General features: G+C 39.3%; 1 protein-coding gene across 2 annotated transcripts; it reads left to right on the top strand.

The window, feature by feature from the left end:
• Positions 1 to 1,286: 1,286 nt before the first annotated feature.
• On the top strand, positions 1,287 to 20,996 carry slc44a5a (solute carrier family 44 member 5a). Of its 2 annotated transcripts, none has more exons than XM_062516068.1 (22): positions 1,287 to 1,425; positions 5,432 to 5,480; positions 7,659 to 7,732; positions 9,843 to 9,927; positions 10,723 to 10,807; positions 12,325 to 12,453; positions 12,583 to 12,643; positions 13,074 to 13,197; positions 13,500 to 13,583; positions 13,790 to 13,902; positions 13,991 to 14,122; positions 14,974 to 15,073; positions 15,257 to 15,349; positions 15,790 to 15,877; positions 15,968 to 16,230; positions 17,055 to 17,149; positions 18,763 to 18,866; positions 19,039 to 19,112; positions 19,229 to 19,299; positions 19,450 to 19,538; positions 19,653 to 19,737; positions 20,207 to 20,996. In XM_062516068.1, the coding sequence occupies exons 1-22, from the start codon at positions 1,389 to 1,391 to the stop codon at positions 20,329 to 20,331; spliced, it is 2,160 nt and encodes a 719-aa protein (XP_062372052.1). In that variant the 5' UTR covers positions 1,287 to 1,388; the 3' UTR covers positions 20,332 to 20,996. The 2 variants fall into 2 exon arrangements, with proteins under 2 accessions (XP_062372052.1, XP_062372059.1); XM_062516075.1 differs by having other exon boundaries at positions 20,025 to 20,344.
• Positions 20,997 to 21,418: the final 422 nt, after the last annotated feature.

The raw sequence follows: 21,418 nt of genomic DNA on the forward strand, positions 1-21,418 counted from the left end.
AATGAGAATGAGATGAGAATTACACAGTATGACTATCACGCACACCTTTGATATTTGACCTATTCAAATATCAGGGGTGAAGAACATAACCCATAGTAGGCTATATGATGGAGGGGCCCTATTCATGGGTGTCATCAGGTCCCTTTTCCACAGGTGTATAAAATCAAGCACCTTGATTATGAATGCAGACTACATGGTGCTTGATTAGTACACCTGTGGAAAGGGACCTGATGAAACCCATGAATTATCACATAACATAATCTGTGTTATTTGACTGAGGTGCTCTATTCAGATATCATGGTGAGAACATAGTAGTGACTTCACACAGACTTGAGCTGCAGGGCCCCCTGACGCTTTTGGGCCTGGGCCCATTAGGCCCATTCAGTAATCCATCCCAGCTAGTGTATCAGAATTCCCAAAGACCTAAATGTGCGGATGATGTCCTAATTTACACCATGTAAACCAGATCAATTTCTAGAAAAGTTTATGAGCATCATTAAGTTCTTGTTAATAAGAAAATACAATAATGTTTGCTCTTGCCTATGACATGGTATTGGCTTTGACATTCTTGACTTGTACAATTTGATTTGACTTGAGAAGACTTGCGAAATTCACAATCATGTGGCATAGTAACATTGATGTGGGTCTGGCTCGTCAGGCTAACATTGAGACCGATGCGTAGTAAATTCATTTTGTGGCGTGTCTGCATTTGATACAGTAGGCTATGTGACTATCTATCTACTTATTTCCGAACTGCTATCCACCTACTACTGCTGGAGGTGTGACGAAGACTCACCACTAGGGAGTGCTGCAATACTGTTTGCCAGTAAGCTCACAGTCAAATGTAGACAACCATATCCCGAGTTGCGTTCAAGATTTTGAGTTACGCCTGTGTTTAACACTGGCAACATTTGACTGAGGGCTATAACCTCCTGCATTAGAAGGATTTGCAATGATTTAAAATCTGGAAAGATATGGGACTGGAGACTTATGAGAGATATGATAAGCCGACTCCAGATCATGTTCACAAGAATAGTCTGATAGTTACTAAGTATCTAAACGCCCTACAATGAAATAAGCTAACCACATATGACGCACCAGAATGGTCTGGAATTTGTGGGATACTTTGATTGGTATATTCATAGACACCTAACGTGAACCAGAAACTTCCATAACGTTGGTCCAAAAGGCTACAGTGACCAAGTCTAGTCTAGGCTATTGCGCGCTCTGTCCGTAACAAGTAACGTTTAGCGACCCCGGGATGCATTCAAGGAGAGGTTGCCTACACGACGAGTGGACATCATTTCATCGTATATTTGACTATTAGGTCGAAATTTGACAAAGGTTGTCTTCATGCCATCAGAAATATTTTGGATTTAATTCGCACAATGGCAAGGAAATCCGAGGAACTTTCATCTTATTACGGTAAATTGCCTGAACTGTGGATAGCATTTTACTTTAAGTCAGACGACTTTGAGCCAATATTGAAGTCACAATTGATTAGGCTATTGACTCACACGTGGTGTGTTTCAGACTAAGATTTTAATGACTGTTAATGTTTATTATTCATATTTATTTTATTCGTTGGACTATTTCTGATCATGAAAGTTCCGAAGATTATAGCCTACTGTAGTTAGTTATCTATCTGAGCGAGACGCAGACTGAACAGTTTTTGTTATGCATAGGCTTCTGATTGAACATAATAAAGCACGTCCGGACTTCTTCATCGGAGCAAAGCACAGTGGACTTGTAACTTAGGAGTATCAAGGCGAAAACAGCATTTATTGACTATTCAGTTTTGACTATAGTTGACTATTCGTCATCTTCTAGGCTACTGGAATGATGACTCAGTGCCCACACTCCTTTTTTCAATCAGGGTACCGCTATACTGTACCAGCGTCTATGTCAGTGCAGGCTATATCACAAGTGATGTGCAATTCTCTGTCTTTTCCTTTTGGTTTACATTGGTGCTAGATATCAGTAGTGGTGATTGTGCTTAATTGATCAGTTGTCTCTTTTATCTCTATCTTTATACACGTTCCATCTAATGGTGTGGTCTATCACCCTGAGGACCTTTGTTGCCTTTGGTGTAAGGGGTCTTTATTTTTTCCAGTGCTGTCTAGGTTGAGTTGTCAGCCACTTGGCTTATAGTGAATTGGTCCTACCTACTTGGTGAAAGTGTGGAATTTGCAGCCTGGTGTTAATGAATTCAAGTGGTGGTGGCTTGTGTTCATGAATTTAAATCTATAGCCAAGAATGTGGATAGATGTATCCACATGTTAACTCGAATTAACAAAGAAGAAAATCATGGACTGTCCTAAATCTAAATAGGATATTATAAATGATGCAGACAATGATTAATATAACACATCATTCTATGTTTTGTTCATCTGAGTCAACATGTGGATTGCCTCATCTTTCCACTTTCTTGTGTGGTGTCTGCAAAGATGCATTTGTTGGGCTTGGACCCAAAGTTTTTGTTTCCAGTAGGCTTATGTCATGTGCACATACAGTACCAATACCTGCTGTGTGCACTGGACTTGGACTGCTTCACTTCTAGGGGGCTGAAGTGGGTCCGCATAGTTAGTTGGTTTCCTGTCGTTATCACTGCTGACATAAGGGCCAGAAAAGGTCACCTTATGCTGGCCTGTGCCCTAGACAGAGGGTGTTCATGAATCAGAAGGTTGCTGCTCGCTGCTGTAGACAGGTGTCTTGTAAGCCATAACTTTCAAGTGACTGAGTGAAATTGAGTGGAAGCATCTTGAGAAAATGTTGGTTCAGAACAACCTTTTAAAATAACATGGTACTGTATGACAATGGTGCAAGAATGAACATGCTATAGTTAGATGGCTAACAGTCCCCACCTTATCACATCAATTATTGGTGTATGTTATCAGTGTGTGTTTCTTAGTGATTTAAAGGTGTCCCTTGAAGTCCCCCGCCTGTGTGAAGAGTTTGATTGCAAGAAATTATATACTTCATTCAAATGTCACAAATCATTATTTTTTATTTTGTTTTCAATGTAATCTATTTGACGTATATATATAGCCTACATCAGTACAACACAACTGCAGTTTTATTGATATTATATCTGAAATACAATACAATTAGATTTTTTAATAGCCTGAAAATTGGAGTTGTCTGTTTTTACGTTGAACTCTTCATACTGTGTATATACACCCTCACCGGCCACACTTTATTAGACAGGCCTACACCTGTTCAACTGCTCATTAACACAAATTTCTAATTAGCCAGTCACGTAGCAGCAACTCAAAACATTCAGGCATGTAGACATGGTCAAGACTAGGGGTGTCAAAGGTACAGCCCGGTAGCGTTTTTCATGAGGAATTGATTCAAACGAGTACTACGGCCCATCCTCTAGAAGGAAGCTACAGAAAGGATGAAGGGTGCGCGTCCATCATGAGTTGATTTGAAGACAAAAGGAGGACAGCACTAAGAGGCTGCTCACTGGTGAGGATTAAGCAAAGAGCATTTGCAGAGTGGGGGAGAGTGTGGTAATCTGCACTCTGTAAAATCAGCCATTCTTTGGAAGCATGTTGTCGTTTTCAGAAGCCCACAAGACTGTTGGACAAAGACAGAGAATGGCAAAGCCCTGTTTGTGAAGTCCAAGTTTGCTTTCCAATACATCTGGTCAAATGGGAAAAAATCCTTCTCATGGTCCTCTAGCTGTCCTGTCAGTGTGTGCATTCTGAAAACCTGTTCACACACACTCCTGGCTATTGTAAATCAATATGAGGTAAACAGTGGACACAGTTGGGTCAGATTAGTTTGAGATGTGATCCGTTACTGAGACTACACGCCAAATTTTGTAATCAGTTACCTAATCCATTGAATTGCAAAAATAATGTAATATAATCCGAATACTTTTGGATTACTTCAAAATAAAATACTTAAAAAATAGAAACATTGAATAAAAAAGACACACAGACAAATTATTCCACTAATATTCCTTTTCATTTTCGCTTTTAAGCCACACTATGTACATTTGTTTTACCTTAAAGTAATGGCATCAAGCGCAGTTTGATGCTACACTGATGAGAATAGCATGTCTGACATTACCAATGCACACCCAGAATGCCTTCCATTATGTAATGTTATTCTCACAGGTGGGAGCATAGCATGACCCTTTTTGTCTGTTCCAGACGGCGGATAGAGAGAAGGCGAAAAGGCCCTTACAGTAATTGTGTGCGTGTGCAAGCGTGTGTTGGGGTTAAAAGATGGCCTTCTTGATTGGTAAAATACTGGCATTGTGTCTGCTACACTCCATGTGCATTCACTCCAAATTGGGTCTATCTTCATTTTCCAACTAGTAATTACACTGTATATTGAATGCATGATGTAAAGCTATGTTATGCAATGAAAAACATGTAATCAAGTAATCTTCAATGTAACTATAATCTACACATGTTTTAATGTAATCTGGTCTGATTATAGTTACTTGTTTTTTTTTTATAATCTGACTACAGTGTGTAATCCAGATTAACTAATCACCACCCAACCCTGGTCAACACTGTGCTTGGTGCACAGATATGAGTGGGGAGTCATTATAATAACAACCTTTTGCCAGAATCACAGGCTGCTTTATTCCAAGGGCCAGTGTCCCCCAGATAAAGTGCCTTACTCAAGGGCACAAGGGTGGCAGCCAGGAATCAAACCCACAGCTGTTTCTGGCTACTGCACCCTTATCCGCCACACTACCACCACGACCACCTAGGCTAAGGTTGACCACGTTTTTGATGTTCTTGAGTAATCGTTGGTTTTAAGTAGTGATCTGGCTACATGATGTTTAGGGTTGTTTTAAATGGACAGGAAACAAATCACCTAACCCTTATGTTTATTTTATTATCATAACTCTTTCTTCATGTATGATGACTATTGTACATTGTGTGTACAAGGTTCTGACATTCATAGAAATACTGGGGGAAATCATGGAATTCAGTAAATGAATTGACAGTTTTCGTAAAGACTTGAGATTTTGTCAAAATGCAGCTAATGAAATGGTGGCATAGGCTATCTTATTGTCTAATGAATCAAGTTGATGGAGGATGTTTTCCTGTGAGTCCGTATATGATAAGTCATAGTGTAAGAGGAAGGTAGACTGGCTGGGTGTGCCTTATTTTGAACAACCAGTATTGAATATGCCAATATTATAGCATACAGTATATTGTTGTGAAGCAAAGCTATTAAAATCGCTGTATAAAAGTATAATAATATTCTTAGACAACAATGCATCCTCTTGGTTTCAAAGAGTAGGCCTTTGCCTGGAGGAAAGGCATGGTGAAGAAACATGTCATACTCTATTAAGAGAAATGAAATAACAATTAAACATAGCCTACCAGAACAGACAGGCGAGGACAACTAGGAATACCTCTGTGGATGATATTTGAGAACGTATACTCTCTCTTCATAGGTGAACCACGGAAGTTTGACTCAACATTCAGAGGTCCAATTCACAACAGGTATGTATAAGATTATGAAATCCTGTTCATTCATTCTTCCGGTGAGTTATTATATTATAATTGATTACATCCCTAATAGAATTCTTCATTTTGCCCTGTAACAGAAGGCCATTTCAATGCTTCTGTATAATGTTTCTCAACAGAGTAGCTCTTTTCTCAGAACGCTAATTAAAATGTAACTCTGAACTTTTGACAATTGAAAAATCCTTCTGCAAAGGGTTCCTGGAACCATATGAATAGTTACTGTATTTTGGTTGCCTGAACTTAATTTGTGGGCACAACATAAACTAAGAAATAACAAATGATCCAGAGTATTGATTTCAGTTGAATAGAAGAAATGTGATATGATCCAGTGTGTCATGATGACCCTCTGTTCTGTGTCCCCTAGACTCAAGTTGTCCTCATAGTATACAGTGGGGAGAACATGTATTTGATACCATGCTAAAGATGCCTAAAAAGAGGAATATAAAATCATCATTTGACAATTGATCTTAATGCCTTAATTCAAAAAATTAGTAAAAATCAAACCGCTAAGGTCACTAATTTTCTTTGTGATTGAAGAATGTATCGTAAATAAATAAATGTTCTTCCTTAAATGCTAGGGGACATAAGTATTTGACCCCTATGTTAAATTCCCATATAGCAGGAGGATTTTTTATATGCTATTTCATGGATCCAGGATATTATGCATCCTGATAAAGTTTCCTTGGCCTTTGGAATTAAAATAGCCCCACATCATCACATACCCTTCCCCATAGCTAGAGATTGGCATGGTGTTTTTTCCAGTTGGCCTATTAGCCTGTTTGATGCACAAATCAGTGTCCATTTTCAACATTAACACAAGTACAGTACCTTTATGCTGATACAGTACATGTAATAGATTGTGTGAATATGAAACTTCTCAGAGTAAAACTTTCTGGGAAACAGTCTGGTATTTTGAATTTCCCCTTGGGGGTCAATACATTATCTATCTATCTATCTATCTATCTATCTATTTTAATATGTCCATCTGCTGTCTTGACATTCAATAACCAGACAGCAGACATACTGCCTCATTCCATCTATTTGGTTTCCTATATACTGTATACCAAAAACAAGACAACTGTACTGGACTAGGATTCCAGCTTCAGGTTGAAACATCCCCTGAATATTAGCCCTTTTCAGTTAGATCAGAGATCGGCCAAAGGACACTGGTTAAAGTCCATTGTAATATCCATGTAAGCCGATGTATCAGAGTTAAATAACATTATTGTAGTCATATAACCAGGGTTGTGTAGAAGTTGTTTACTTTGCTGGAGAACACTGACAGGATAAGTTTTAATTGGCTTACATGTTAATCAAACCTTCCTAAATCCCTTCATGGCCTCGCTATATATAGTTCCTTGGTCTTGAAGGTGTTATTGCTGAAGAGATTAACCTCAGTGTATGTTTGTTGTATATACTTGGCTCCATTCATTCACACACAACACTCAAGTACAAGTTATGACTTGAAAATAGCAACACTCATGTTGACCTTGCCCATGATGTAACCACAGTTGTGTGTCAAGCTAGTTCAGATACCCAAAGATGCAAGAGGAGGATGTCTCTGTGGATACACTGTAGGGAGGGGAAGAAGAAAGGGCACTGTTATGATACAAATCTTTGTTTAAATTATTTGTTGACAAAATGATAAAAATCAATCGGATACTGACAGTCAGCGAAGAAGGCGCTTTGGGACTGTTTTGAAGGGTTTTGTTTTCCTTAGAAAATATCAGATTTTTAAAGACCTTTTTAAAGATTAAGATGCATGCTATGTTGAATCCATTTTGTCTGCCATTTTCTAAGCTGTGGTCTTATTGAAGATCCAGCACATGTTCCGAATGTGTATGACAAAAATGGAAATCTCTTTCAATGTATAATTTTAACAGCCTCTTCTTACTGGAATAATAAAACTGTTGTAGATCTGTACAGAATCTGATCAATTTGGTCTCCTTCAGTTTTCTTTACTGTGGCTTTATCATTGCTCAGTAAACGCAGTCTCCATGACATTCAAATGCATAGTGTTTATTTTAAGAATAAAATAAAAGTTCACAATGATACATGCAATATAACACGTAGGGTCTGTTCTTCTTGGATGTTTCTCAATATTATGTCTCATTGTATGTTTTTGTTCTGCCCGTTATGTCTCTCACCCCCTAGAAGCTGCACAGATGTGCTTTGCTGTGTGCTCTTCTTGATTGTTATCATTGGCTACATTGTGCTTGGATGTGTGGGTAAGTGAGCATAATTGTCCCTCACATCATGGATTTTCCCATTTTTTAGTAAACAATAGTGCAGCGCATAAATCAGTTGGAGGGGGGCAGGACAATTATTAATAAAATGACAAAGAGTAGGGTTTGGAGTTGTGCTTAATATACAGTAATGGCAATATAATGTGCATAAGAAAGCTTGGTAATCACATTTTATCCAATCATAAACTACAGTATCATCCTATAATGAAAGCTTTTTATCCCTTCCACCTCCTCAGTTTTAGCCTTCAACAAGCAACACAGTGAAACACTCTAGGCCAGTTCAGGAATCTTTGATGAGTGACTACAACTATAGCACTAATTATGCACCACCCAGATACTCTCTCTCTCTCTCTCTCCATTGGCATTTAGCCTTTGAGATCATTTTGATATAACTCAAATTGTAGTGTAACTAGTTAAAAGGTATGGGATAAACAGCCATACCGTGTGTGTGTGTGTGTGTGTGTGTGTGTGTGTGTTTCTGTGTGTGAGAGAAAAAGATAGAGAGAGAAAGAGAGAGATTTTACTGTTGGTTTTAGAGGTAAAAGCCAGTTTTACCAGATACAGCTGGTTGAGCTGGATAAATATTTGATGGCTCCTACCACTCTATCAGGCGATGTACTCTACACCTATAACTGCACCATTTAGAACCAGTAAGATACATGTATTGGTTCCAGATAGCATTCCTTAACGAAACAGTAACCACTTCATCTAGCAAATATATATTCTGTTATAAATTCTAACATTAAATGTATAATGTTTTCACTGTTCCAAGGTAAAACACAGCAACTTTGTCAACTAAGCAGACTCCGATCATAATGGGGGTCTGTTTCATATGGGTTGAAACATTGCATCCTCATATTGTAGTATGATCTCACTCTTGAGGGAATAGGACTGTGATCCGGGGGAGTCTAATGGCTTCAGAGACAGTGATGTTGGTGGCAGCATGATGATGTCATCCAACCATCCCCCTATTATAACGCTTTACAAAACTCCCCACCCAGCTCCAGACCAAAAAGGTGAAATCAGCGATGACATCATCCACTCAAACTCTCATTGGTTCACTTGATCATGCCCTCATTTCAAGGCATATGGCTGCTATTCTCTTGTTGCCTGTCTATGGAGATAACAAAGAAATATTGAACAGCTTACTGTTCATCTTAGCTATAATTGGTCATTTTACTTATAAGCCATTTTCACTCTAGGGAAATAAAAGGGATGTCAATGAAAACCCGGTGATATCAGGATCTGTGCTTAAGTTGCTGAAAAAAATAAATAAAATGTATATGGAATGATATGAAGTCATAGGTAGAACTAAAATAGGACCCATTTTATGAGAGTACTTATTGCCGCACTAACAATATTGTAATTGCACTGTACCTTTATTGTACCTATTATTGTATGTCGCTTTGGATAAAAGCAACAACTAAATGACTAAATGTGAATGTAGGACTGCCATATTCCATTTTTTTTCCTAAATAAGTAAGTAGCCTAGTTCAGTAGTGAAGTAATTCATCACTGTTATTGGGTTATAAAGGTGCTAATCATTACCAAATACCAGATACCAGATGTGTCAAAAGTATCAAAAGTCAGGATGTAACAATCAAGTGTAATGTTTGCACAAAACAAAACAAGGCACATCATTAAGTACGCATAGCCACTTGAAGTTTTTCCAAATGTAGAGATGTTAGTGGTAGGCTATTACTGTTATGATAACTGAATGATTCTCATCATGGTGTTTTAGGAAAAGAAAAGAATAACACAAAGGAGTGACAAACATGTACACATGTACAGATGGACAGCAATTACATTTTCAACTGAATGGAGCTTTTTAATCGTATTATCTCTTAATCATTAATGTTCTTGTTGCCAAAATGTGGAGGTGTTGTTGTTACATTACAAATGATGGTAATGTTTCTGATTGTGAACATGCTTTTTAAATATCATAAAAGAGTTTACGGTACATTAATCAAGATAACAATGGCTGCCGTTGAAATGCATTACAACTGTGTTATTATATATTTTTTTATTATTATTTTACTAGCTTGTGTGATATGAATTGGCCTCTGCTCTTGTTTTGTCTATCTCACCACAGCCTGGCTTCATGGAGACCCGAGGAAAGTGATATACCCCACAGACAGCGTGGGACAGTTTTGTGGACAGAAGGGGACTGCTAACGAGTTAGTAGAAATATGATTTGGTCACATTATGTGAACTCACCCGAATTCTAAATCTTCACACAATGTGATCTATCTGACTTTTTGAAAATGTCTATGTGTCTTGTGTATGCTGAAAGTTGTGAATATGTGAATTCAGGGTACATTCCTTAATCAAACTTCTCAAATCACCAAACATGACCATCCTCGCTCAAACTGTTAATCAAACGTCCATACGTGTGGGATATCTGGATATTCTTTTGTTGAAGCAGAATTGTATTAGAATTTCTGCAGTCACAGCTCAGTCAGAGCAATATGATTAATCGTGATTAGTCAAATGATCGGATCAGCTGGCTGTCACCATGCACATCATACTGAGCCCTGTAGGTCGGGTGAGAATCTAAGGGCACTTCAGTATTCATGCATGCTTACTCTGACATCTGCTGGCAGGAGTCACTTACCACCTTACAGCCTTGTCTAGCTGGTACGTCTTTGTGTGCGTGTGTGTGTGTGTGTGTGTGTGTGTGTGTGTGTGCGTGTGCGTGTGCGTGTGCGTGTGTGTGTGTGTGAGTATTCCTATGCTGCAGGAATTTATGTGGCAATGTGTGTACTGTATATATTTGCATCTGTGACGTTGTCTTTAGCAAATGACCACTCCAGTAGTTCATCAACATCATAGTAATGCTGACATCAATATGACCCTGTATTTCTTTAAATCTTTCTAAACCATTTCTGTATCACCGTATTTCATTGTAATGTGCCATACTTGTAGTAAATGTAGTCATAATTATCAACAGACTCTCTCTCTTATCTTTCTAGAAAGAAAGCCATTCTGTTCTATTTCAACATACTGAAATGTGCCAACCCTGCTGTTCTTGTAAACCTCCAGTGCCCCACAACACAGGTAAGCACAACATCCTCCTGAACTATGTTCTTTGTCATCCTTTCAATCACAGCTGATTTCTAATCTCAGTTATTGCAACTTAATGTATTATTGTTTATTGTGTTTATTTGTGTTTGGCAGACATTTTCCCTGTGTGTACATTTAGACCCAATGTTATTATTTTTTAATGTGTTTTTATTTATAAACTGCTCACAAAAAGTAAGGAAACTTGACTTTGGCCCATTATATCTCCCCTTTAGTAATACCAACCAGTAAAGTGTTTCATATCATTTTTATCGTTGATTTGTCACCTTTACAATGAGGTATAGTTTGTAAGCATAGGGCAATCATGGAATGAGCAATACAGCCAAATTTCTGAGTAGTGCCAACCAAAAATGTGCCAAAATGGCCAGTAATAGGGTTCTGCTGCCAGACATCTCGTTTTGGGCTTCAAGTGCTACCAGGTGAGTTTAGATACCGGGATGAGATTCTGGAGCCAGTGGCACTTCCATATCTCCAGAATATGGGACCAAATGCCATCCTCCAGGATGACAACGCTCGCCCCCATAGAGCTGGGATCATCAGAGAGTACCTCCAGAATTTGGGAGTGGAGAGGATGGAATGGCCTGCCGTGACGTGAGTCCAGACCTCAACCCAATTGAACACTTGTGGGATCAGCTTGGGCGTGCTGTATGTGCCAGAGTCACCAATAGAACCAGGTTGGCGGACTTAACAGATCCTTATCGAGGAATGGAATGCCATCCCCACAGCAGAATGTAGCCAGGTTGGTGACCAGCATGAGAAGAATGTGCCAAGCTGTTGTGGCTGCATATGGATTCTCTACACGCTACTGAGGACCCTAACACTGAGTATAAAATGAACGAATGTATGCCTAACATGTTTTGTTTTCCTCATTTCTGTGGGAGAGTGCAATCGTCAATGCTTGAAGTAGCAAAGGTGAATTCCAATAGCATAACTGGCCATTTTGGCACATTTTTCGTTGGCACTACTTACACGTTTGCTTGTGTTGCTCATTCCATGGGAGCCCAATGCTTACAAGCTGTACCTCATTGTAAAGGTGACTAATAAACGATGAAAATGACGTAAAACACTTTAGTGATTGGTATTATTAAAGTGGAGATATAATGGGCCAAAGTCAAGTTTCCTTACTTTTTGTGAGCGGTTTATGAATATTGCCATGTGATGGACAGCCACACCTGTGGTTGGCGCTAGCCAACAAGGCTTTTGATGTAGTTCTGTGGGAACTCTTCAACGAAGCTTTCACAGAACACTGCCGTTTTTAGGGAGAATAGTTTCGTTTTGATGTAGTTAGACCACGCTTTAGTCTCCTACTGTAACTAGACTACAGTTGCTGTAAGAAAAGAATGATATGTAAAAATATATTCCAAGTACTGTTATACGTTATTATATGTATTTCTACTTTACATATATCAATTTGTTGTTAATTATACTGCAGTACATGTTAGTGTTTGTGTGAAATATTATTTGTCTGGTCATATTTTCACTCTCTTCTCTAGATGTGTGTATCTAAGTGTCCAGACAGATTTGCAACGTTTGCAGACATGCAGATTCGGCACCAACTTGATAATGCCCACTGGGAATACTACAGGCAATTCTGCAAGCCAGGATTCAACAACCCTACAAAGGTGAGTTAGATGAGAGAGCATTTTTGTCAGATACATTTTATACTTCTCTCTAACCCTATCCTATTATCATGTTCAGTAAAGATGTCCAAATTGTCCAGCCTGACATATGCATTCCCCACTTTCCCTCAGGCTGTGGCCCATGTACTGCGTGATGAGGACTGTCCATCAATGATAGTACCAAGCAGACCATGCAAGTACACAGAACAAACAAAGCACTGATAATTCACTTTGCTAGGCAAAAAGCAACATTGTGATATTATGTTTAAGCCATGGTTGTGTTCTTTTGAACGTAGGAATTAAGTCTTCATTTGTTGTTCTCTCACAGCCGGGCTACATCAGGTGCACAATGGAAGCATTCTGTTTGTGGAGCGTAACATTTTTTGAAGAAGACTGGTCTAGTTTTGGGGGGTTAGCCAGTTCCATTGATTATAGTGGAAGCTAATTGTTGAAGCATACTGTACCCTCCATGAACGGAATGCTTCTATTACGCAACTGCTGCTACCTGCCTGTTACACAGACGTCATTAAAATTATGTGTTCGTCATAATAGTGACTCATTCAATGGTTTGATTAGTGTGGAGCTTTGTGAAATCTACTCATATTTAACACGTTGTGCTATAGTTCTACAGCGCTGCTTTCCAGACTTCATTACCCACAATGGAACACTAACAGTGGCCAACAGGACTGCCTTCCCAGACTCCCTGGATAAAGCAAGAACTGCTACAGAACTTAAAGATGCAGCTAAGTATGTCCACCTGACAGGACAGAAATATTGATCAACATACTGTCCAAAAACTTGGTTGGCTTCATTTGTACACCGTTTTGGATAAACAAACCCAAATATACCCATAATGGACGTGTAATGTATGTTTACAAATACAATATACCGTAAATACACGGATAGACATCCAACTACTGACATGTTACTGACCACTGCTATTTATCACATTCTGACATTAGAGTACCAGTAGCTCTCTCTTTCAGTCATGCAGACTTTAGGGTATCACTAGCTCTCTCTTTCAGTCATTCTATAACTCTCCTCTGCAGTGGGCTCACCAATCTACTGGATGGCAAAGACATGGGGGCAAAAATTGTTGAGGACTATACCAGATCCTGGTGCTGGATTTTAATGTAAGACACACACACGCACACACACACACACACACACACACACACACACACACACACACACACACACACACACACACTCCTGATATTTTTGCATATCAGTAGTGTGTTGCAATGCCAGACATAATAAATGCGTACATGTTTTGTGAACTTTGTTGGTGTAATCTGCATGTGTTTTTATCGTTTTTATTGCTGCTATATTTTACCAGAGGTCTGGTCATCGCTCTGGTGGTCAGCCTGATCTTCATTCTGTTGCTGAGATTCACTGCCAGCATCCTACTCTGGTTTGTCATCATCAGCGTCATCACCATGGTGGCTTATGGTGTGTACTGGTGCTGTCTAGTGTATGTGTTGAATTCATCAGAATAGACGGGTGTATGTGATCATTGGTTTTGTCTCTGTCTTCAAAGGCATCTGGCACTGCTACAGAGAATTCTCCCAGCTGAGAAATACTCCTGGAGCAGATGTAACCATCACAGACATGGGCTTTCACACAGATGTCCATGTCTATCTACGACTCAGTCAGACCTGGCTTGTCTTCTGTGAGTGAATTAAAACAGAAAACAAACAAACAAGATAGATAGATAGATAGATAGATAGATACTTTATTGTAGGAATATAAAATCATCATTTAATAATGGATCTTAATGCCTTAATTCAAAATTAAAAATCAAACCGCTAAGGACACCAATTTTTTTTGTGATTGAAGAATGTATCGTAAATAAATAAATGTTCTTCCTTAATGCTAGGGGGAAGGAAGTATTTGATGTGGGGCTATTTTAATTCCAACGGCCAAGGGAACTTTACCAGGATGCATAATATCCTGGATCCATGAAATAGCTGGCCTTTAAAAATAAAAATCTGCCTGCCCCTATGTTAACCCTATGTGTTAAATTCCCATAGGGTTACATGGGGGTCAAATAGTTCCTTCCCCCTAGCATTAAGGAAGAACATTTATTTATTTACGATACATTCTTCAATCACAAAGAAAATTGGTGTCCTTAGCTGTTTGATTTTTAATTTTTAAATTGTCAAATGATGATTTTTTAAGCAACTTTAGCATGGTATCAAATACATGTGCTCCCCACTGTATATCAGAACAGTTTCAACTTTGCATTATACATTTTGTGTATACATTTGAAAAAGCCATGACTGCATTTCTCAAATATTTTTTTTGTAAAGAGCTTTGTCTGCACAGTTTTTGACATGGTAGCTTTTTTTAATTGTCCAAGGCGTTGAAAGACACCGCTTTCATGATGTGTGTCCTTAGACTCTTAGGAGTGTGATCTTGATCTAAAAGCAAAATGATTTCAGGAGGTGCGTGGACACTCATCAATGTTTTGGAAACCTTGCTGCACAGCAGTTTAGTAAATGGTGTCTTTGATTCTCTCAGTGATATCCCTGGGTGTAATTGAATTCCTGATCGTTGTGACGCTGATCTTCCTGCGGAAAAGGGTTCGGATCGCCATCGCCCTGCTCCAGGAGGGCAGCAAGTAAGCAGCATCACTTCCCATACCTCTGTCCGGTTTACTCTTATAGGTCTTTGACCTATTGTTTATTTTCACACACTTTTGCAATATCGGAAGTTACATACTGTACAGTAAATGACAAATGAATTATGGAGTGGGCATATTCAGCCTGCACCTGTTCATATGTAGTTGTCCATGTGTTTGTAGGGCAATCAGCTACATCATGTCGTCCCTCTTCTACCCCATCGTCACATTCTGTCTGCTGGCGGTGTGTATCGCCTACTGGGCTGTGACTGCTGTGTATCCTTCACCAATCAGAACCGAGCCTTGTTATCCACACTTACATGTGTAGTAACTACAGTGCATTATGTCCAGATCAACGGCAAAATGGTTTATTACTGAACACAAAATGAAGTTTCTGCAATGGTCTTCTCAGTTCCCGATCTTAACGCCACACTAGTGTGGTGATCTTAAAAGAAGAATGCACGGCAACAATTTTGACGTGTGTTTTTGTTAAAAAATATATATAAAAATCACTTTTTTCTTCTCAAAATAAATGTTCTTCCCTTTACTTCAATAATGGCTTTTAATCATTGTTTTCATTGTGCAACTAACATAAAACCCAAGATAATTTTGTCTAGCTCTTTTTACTTGTCTTAATCAGAGGTGCTACTAAATGTGCTACAGTATGTGTATGAGTAAGTGTCTATCTGTATGAATCCTTCATTTGCTCGGCACAGCTTTTTAGCCTCATCTGCAGAACCCGTCTACAAAGTGATGTCATCGTACCCTAACTGCTCATATGCTAATCGTACTTGTGACCCAGAGGTTAGTCCCGTTCGTGTCACTTGTAGACAAGCGTACTAAAACCACCGACTGCATGCTCTCACATGTTCTTCTTTACCCTCTCTTTGACAGACCTTCAACAGCACCAACATTACTCAGTTGTGCCCTGGCTCCCAGTGCACATTTGCCTTCTATGGGGGAGAGAATCTGTACCACCGTTACATCTTTGTCCTGCAGCTGAGTAATCTCCTGATCTTCTTGTGGCTGGTGAACTTCACGGTGGCCTTGGGTCAGTGCACCATCGCTGGGGCCTTTGCCTCGTACTACTGGGCCCAGAGGAAGCCTGCAGACATCCCCTCTTGCCCAGTCTTCTGCTCGTTTGCCAGGGCTATAAGGTAAAGGAGAGACGCTTTGTTCCATCTCTGTCATTCTTATAGAAATCTGAATATGCAATGTTGAAAATACGTTTAGCTCTGACAATCATAGAAAGTCATCCATTTTACCACTAACATTAAGGTAGACAGCCTGCCCACCATGGCATGGTTGATTGTGGTCTCTTTGAACAAGAAAGTAATGAATTAGTGATATATACTGTAGTTGTAATCTTATCTTGTAATAGTAGCATGGTGTTTACAGTGGGCTCCCTACATACAGCAAAGAGCCACACTGTAACGCTAACTTGTGCGGGCTATCCTATGAGCATTCTCAAACACCTAGCAAGAGATCCATTGTCCAAACAATAAGTCTAGTTGGGTGTTGGGCCTGTTTATGGCAAAGTTCACATTTTGACATAAATCAGACCTGATGCTGTTGGTTATATCAAATGGTGATCTATTGCTGTATCAGTGAGTGTGTTGCCATTTTGTCGGCTAAGGCTGCAGTAAAAACTTATAAAACCCACCATCCACAACTTTTCCAATTGATCAATGAACACCTGTTCATATACAGTACACCTTTCCTATTCAGTGCACCCACTCTCTGCTGTGTTTACCACCATATCTCTCGCTCAGGCCATTGTCCCCTCATCTCTGAAATCAGCAGCCATCATCCCCATACCCAATAAATCATCATCAAACAGCCTACAGTAGCAGACAACAGACCCATGGCTACATTGATCATAGTGCACTGGACTAATATCTACAACCACAAATGAATAGAGTTTGCACTGGACTGTAGAGATGAATGTTTGTTTCTGTGTCTGTCTGTGTAATGGCTGCAGGTATCATACAGGGTCACTTGCATTTGGCTCCCTCATCTTAGCTGTGGTTCAGTTTGTTCGTGTGATACTGGAATATCTGGAGCAGAGACTGAAGGGTGAGTTATGGATGACCATGTTCACATGTGGCTAAACATGAATCTGATCAGCCTGTTTATCCATTTATTATTTCAGTTAGAGGTTACTTACTGAAAGGGTCAGTCCGTGATTCTGGTGATAGTTGATCATATTTAGAAACTGATTGATTGTCTGTAGCCATATATATCTTTGTTCAACCCACTTTTTTCATTGACAGACCCAAGACTGTGTTCAAAAAGTTGGACAGTTAGAGAACTACCTTTTAGATAGTTGCGATTAATTAATTTCTTCCACAGAATTAAGCTTTTTTTTATGTAATTAACCAAACATCAACAAGGAATGGAGCTGCTATAGTTCAATCTTGATAATGGCCATGCCACATTTTTGCCAGTTATTTTTGGCTGGATTTGGAATGTTGTAGCCCAATTCTCCTCTAGAGCAATGAATGCATTAGGTTGTTGTGTAGTTTATTTGGATACCATGGGTCTCCTGTATGGCTGTAGAACTGAGCTTACCATTGCTAAAGTATGTGGTCCGGCCCATGATTGTTTTTTTCCCTAAAATTAGTCGCAACAATAAACATGTTAATTTTCACAGCACTTAGACCTACTTTAAGGCATTAGGGCTTGTTCTTTATAAGAAATATTATTGAGAAAAGTCATTGAAGGGGTTTATCAGTTTAGTGCCCCACACTTTTTTGTCAAAGTCTGAGAATTCCTACTTACAGTCCATTAGCTGTCTATTCAGTGTTTGTGCTCAAAACACTTTAGTGTTCACACACAGGCATGAATTTAAATGGGAACAAATAGCCTACCGAGCCGTGTGTGTGTGTGTGTGTGTGTGTGTGTGTGTGTGTGTGTGTGTGTGTGTGTGTGTGTGTGTGTGTGTGTGTGTGCATATGGGCGTACTGTATGTGTACAACCTCATTTCAGTTGGGACACTGTGTAAAATAATACAGACAGGATGTGATCCTCTGCAAATCCCATAAACCCATATTTAGTTGCAAAAAGGACACTGTCGGTGTGGCAAAAAAAACCCCACTAAAACTAGTTTGAGTTGCTGCAACCAACAGCTACTCAGTGACCTTGAGTAGCAGAGATCTATAGTATGTGAAAAATCGCCTGAATTGTCATGAAAGTAGAAAACTGTGGCCCTGTCCAAAATAGGAGAAACGTCTGGGTGCTAAAATGACCTGCCTGCAGTCAAGATCTGTCCATTTTGATGCATCACGGAACAAAACACAATCATGAAGATCCCAGGCTGTTAAGCAGCTCAAATCTTATATTTGGCAAGCATGGGACAACATGTCCTTCTCAAAACTCAAGCAACTGGTCTCCTCAGTTCCCAAAACTGGGGTGCCTCACACAGGACAGGGGTCAACCTATCCTGGCCATCCCTCATACCGCTCACCTTTTATGGCCTCATGGCAATCCATGTGTAGCGAAGGGAGAGAGCAGTCGCCTCGAACCCAGGGTGCCAAACGTATAGCTTCACCACAATGCCAAAGAGCCAGGCTCAACCAGTGATGGCACTTTGTCAGGGCATTCTGTTTTTATTTACATTTAACACAGTGGCCTATTTTTTTGTAACCAGTGTTTTATTTCTGACTATTCGTACATCTGCTTCTCCCCAGGAGCCAACAACATGGTGGCCCATTTCTTGCTGTGTTGCCTTAAATGCTGCTTCTGGTGCCTGGAACGCTTCCTCCGCTTCATGAACCGCAACGCTTACATCATGGTGTGTTTACAAGCAGAATCTAGTGCTAAGTTTTGTTTACTGATCACACGCATAAAAGCATTACACAGAGCCCTTAGGAATTGAAGCATTAATGGTCACCATTGCCACTGTTGTTCCAATGGTAATTTGTTGTAGTAATCTTTGAAGATCACAACCAAAGTTTTCTTTCTAGATGGCAATATATGGAACAAATTTCTGCACTTCAGCACGTGACGCCTTCTACCTATTAATGAGAAATGTGGTGAGGTAAGCCTGGGAGAGGACACTCACGGCACGTGGCCAGAAGAATAATGCGTAGTGGTGATGTGTCTTATGTTTCAAACAGTCCGATGTCTCAGACATACTGTGTCATCTCTCTGCAGGGTAGCAGTATTAGATCGAGTGACTGACTTCCTTCTCTTCTTGGGAAAGATTTTAATTGCAGGGAGTGTCGGTGAGTTTCTTCCTCAAATGCCCTGCATGAGAATTCATCTCCCTGATTATTCACTCTGTGCTGTTGGGAAGGCTCCTTGTCTTTTCCCTCATTAGCAGACTCTATAATGACATGATGTGTAGCTTAATGATGTTTCTCTTTATGCAATAGGTGCCATTGCTTTCCTTTTCTTCACACATAAAATACCCATCATTCAAGAAGAAGTGCCAGTCTTGAATTATTACTGGATACCTCTGCTGGTAATGCCATACATGTGTATATTTTCAAAAAATGTTGTGTTCCATCCTTGATTTGGTCATACATACATATACACACACTGTAGTAGTGCTCTCTGCTTTGTCTTTCTGTAACAGACAGTGGTATTTGGCTCCTACTTGATTGCTCATGGATTCTTCAGTGTCTATGGGATGTGTGTGGACACCCTGTTCCTCTGCTTCTGTGAGTCTTGTTCATTAACATGTCATGCACAGCTCTATGTAACTGCCTGAGTTAGACAGCCAGAAAATTCCATCTACACACACATTCAGTTACGCCAAAACTTGATATGAATAAAATCAGATCCATCCTGCACATTTACAATACCAATTCTTTTCATTTTGCACTTCTCAAATGATAGACTGCATGATTTTAGCACTTCTTATTCTGCTTTGCTTTCCTCATTCACCCATGTTTTAACCTGTTCGTCCTCTTCACGATCTGTTTCCCTCTGTGCACGCTTCCTGTAGGCGAAGACTTAGAGCGGCATGATGGGACGACAGATAAGCCTTTCTTTATGTCCCCTGAGCTCCACAGGATTCTGGGAAATCCCCAGTACAGTCCTCATAAATTCAAACAATAGTTTCACATGCAATAGGCAAAAAGCACAGCAAAGAAAAAAGCTCTCCTTCTGATGCTTCTACTCACACAGCACTGAAAGAACAGCACTGCGTCACTCCACTGCAACTCTGGGACTATTACGAGACTGAAATGAGAGAAGGGATATTGCCTGCTGGACCCAGAACACTATGGACTATATGTACTTTTCTTGCATGAACAGAAACGTATTTCTCACTAGCAGCTGATGCCTTACTTCATGACTTTGATGGCAACTATAGGCTTCACCATCAGCCTCTGGTTGATTAACTCTCAAAAAATAGTATCAAGTTTTGTAGACTTGATCTGAGCTTTGGCAATAGCATGGACAGAAGTATTTTGATGTTGGTTTTTGCTTAAGTAGACACACTGAGGCTTCATCCTCCAAACATGTTTGCATTTAGCACAAGAGGATTCACCCAGGGTAATAGTAATTACTGTACAGTCTCTGATCATTTCTTCAGGATAAAGAATTATTCCCAAAGAAATTATCTCTATTATCAGTGTTTTAATTACTGCATTTACTACTGTAAATGTCTCATATGATGGAATTCAACTAATTGATTTGGTAAATATATTTTTATATACATTTTGTAAATAGATTTTTTGTATTTTGGTGTTTCACTGCCAAGATGTGTTTACAGTGAATGACATTACAAACGATATGAATGGTGTCACATTTTTAAGCTCAGGCGATGCACAGTTTGTGATTCTGTCATGTGCAACAGGTGCATTTTTGAGACCAGATCTTCTATATACAGAGCAACTTTGAGAGTTTACAATATACAGTAAATGTGGAATGTGAACTTATAATAGCCCTGTATTAAACCCTTTGGAATACTCCGATTCTATGTTATAATTCACCCTTTTTTTGTGTGGATGTATTTTTTATTTATGTGATCATTTTTCCCAATAAAATGGCTCTAAATGCCTTTAAATCTGTTGAATTAATTCCCATCAGATATATATCAGTGTTTTATTCTACTATTTTTTGTAAAGATCTTAATTAAATGTCTTTGTAAAATTGTTATAATTAATGTCAATGTTGCCATGATGACATGTAGATACTGTAAGCATAGATTAGGTTGGTAGGATGGCATGTGTATGAAATGTGTGTCTTTGGAAATGAGCTCATTACAAACCCTCAGAAAGGCTCAGAGAATTTCTCCACAGGTAACTTATTTACTTATGGCTGCCTGACTGTAAAGGCTCTTTAGACTTACAATTCAGTATGGCGCAGTACTGCACTGATAGGAATATTAGCCAT

Source organism: Sardina pilchardus, chromosome 2 (genome assembly GCF_963854185.1).
Source record: "Sardina pilchardus chromosome 2, fSarPil1.1, whole genome shotgun sequence".
Lineage (NCBI taxonomy): Eukaryota > Metazoa > Chordata > Actinopteri > Clupeiformes > Clupeidae > Sardina > Sardina pilchardus.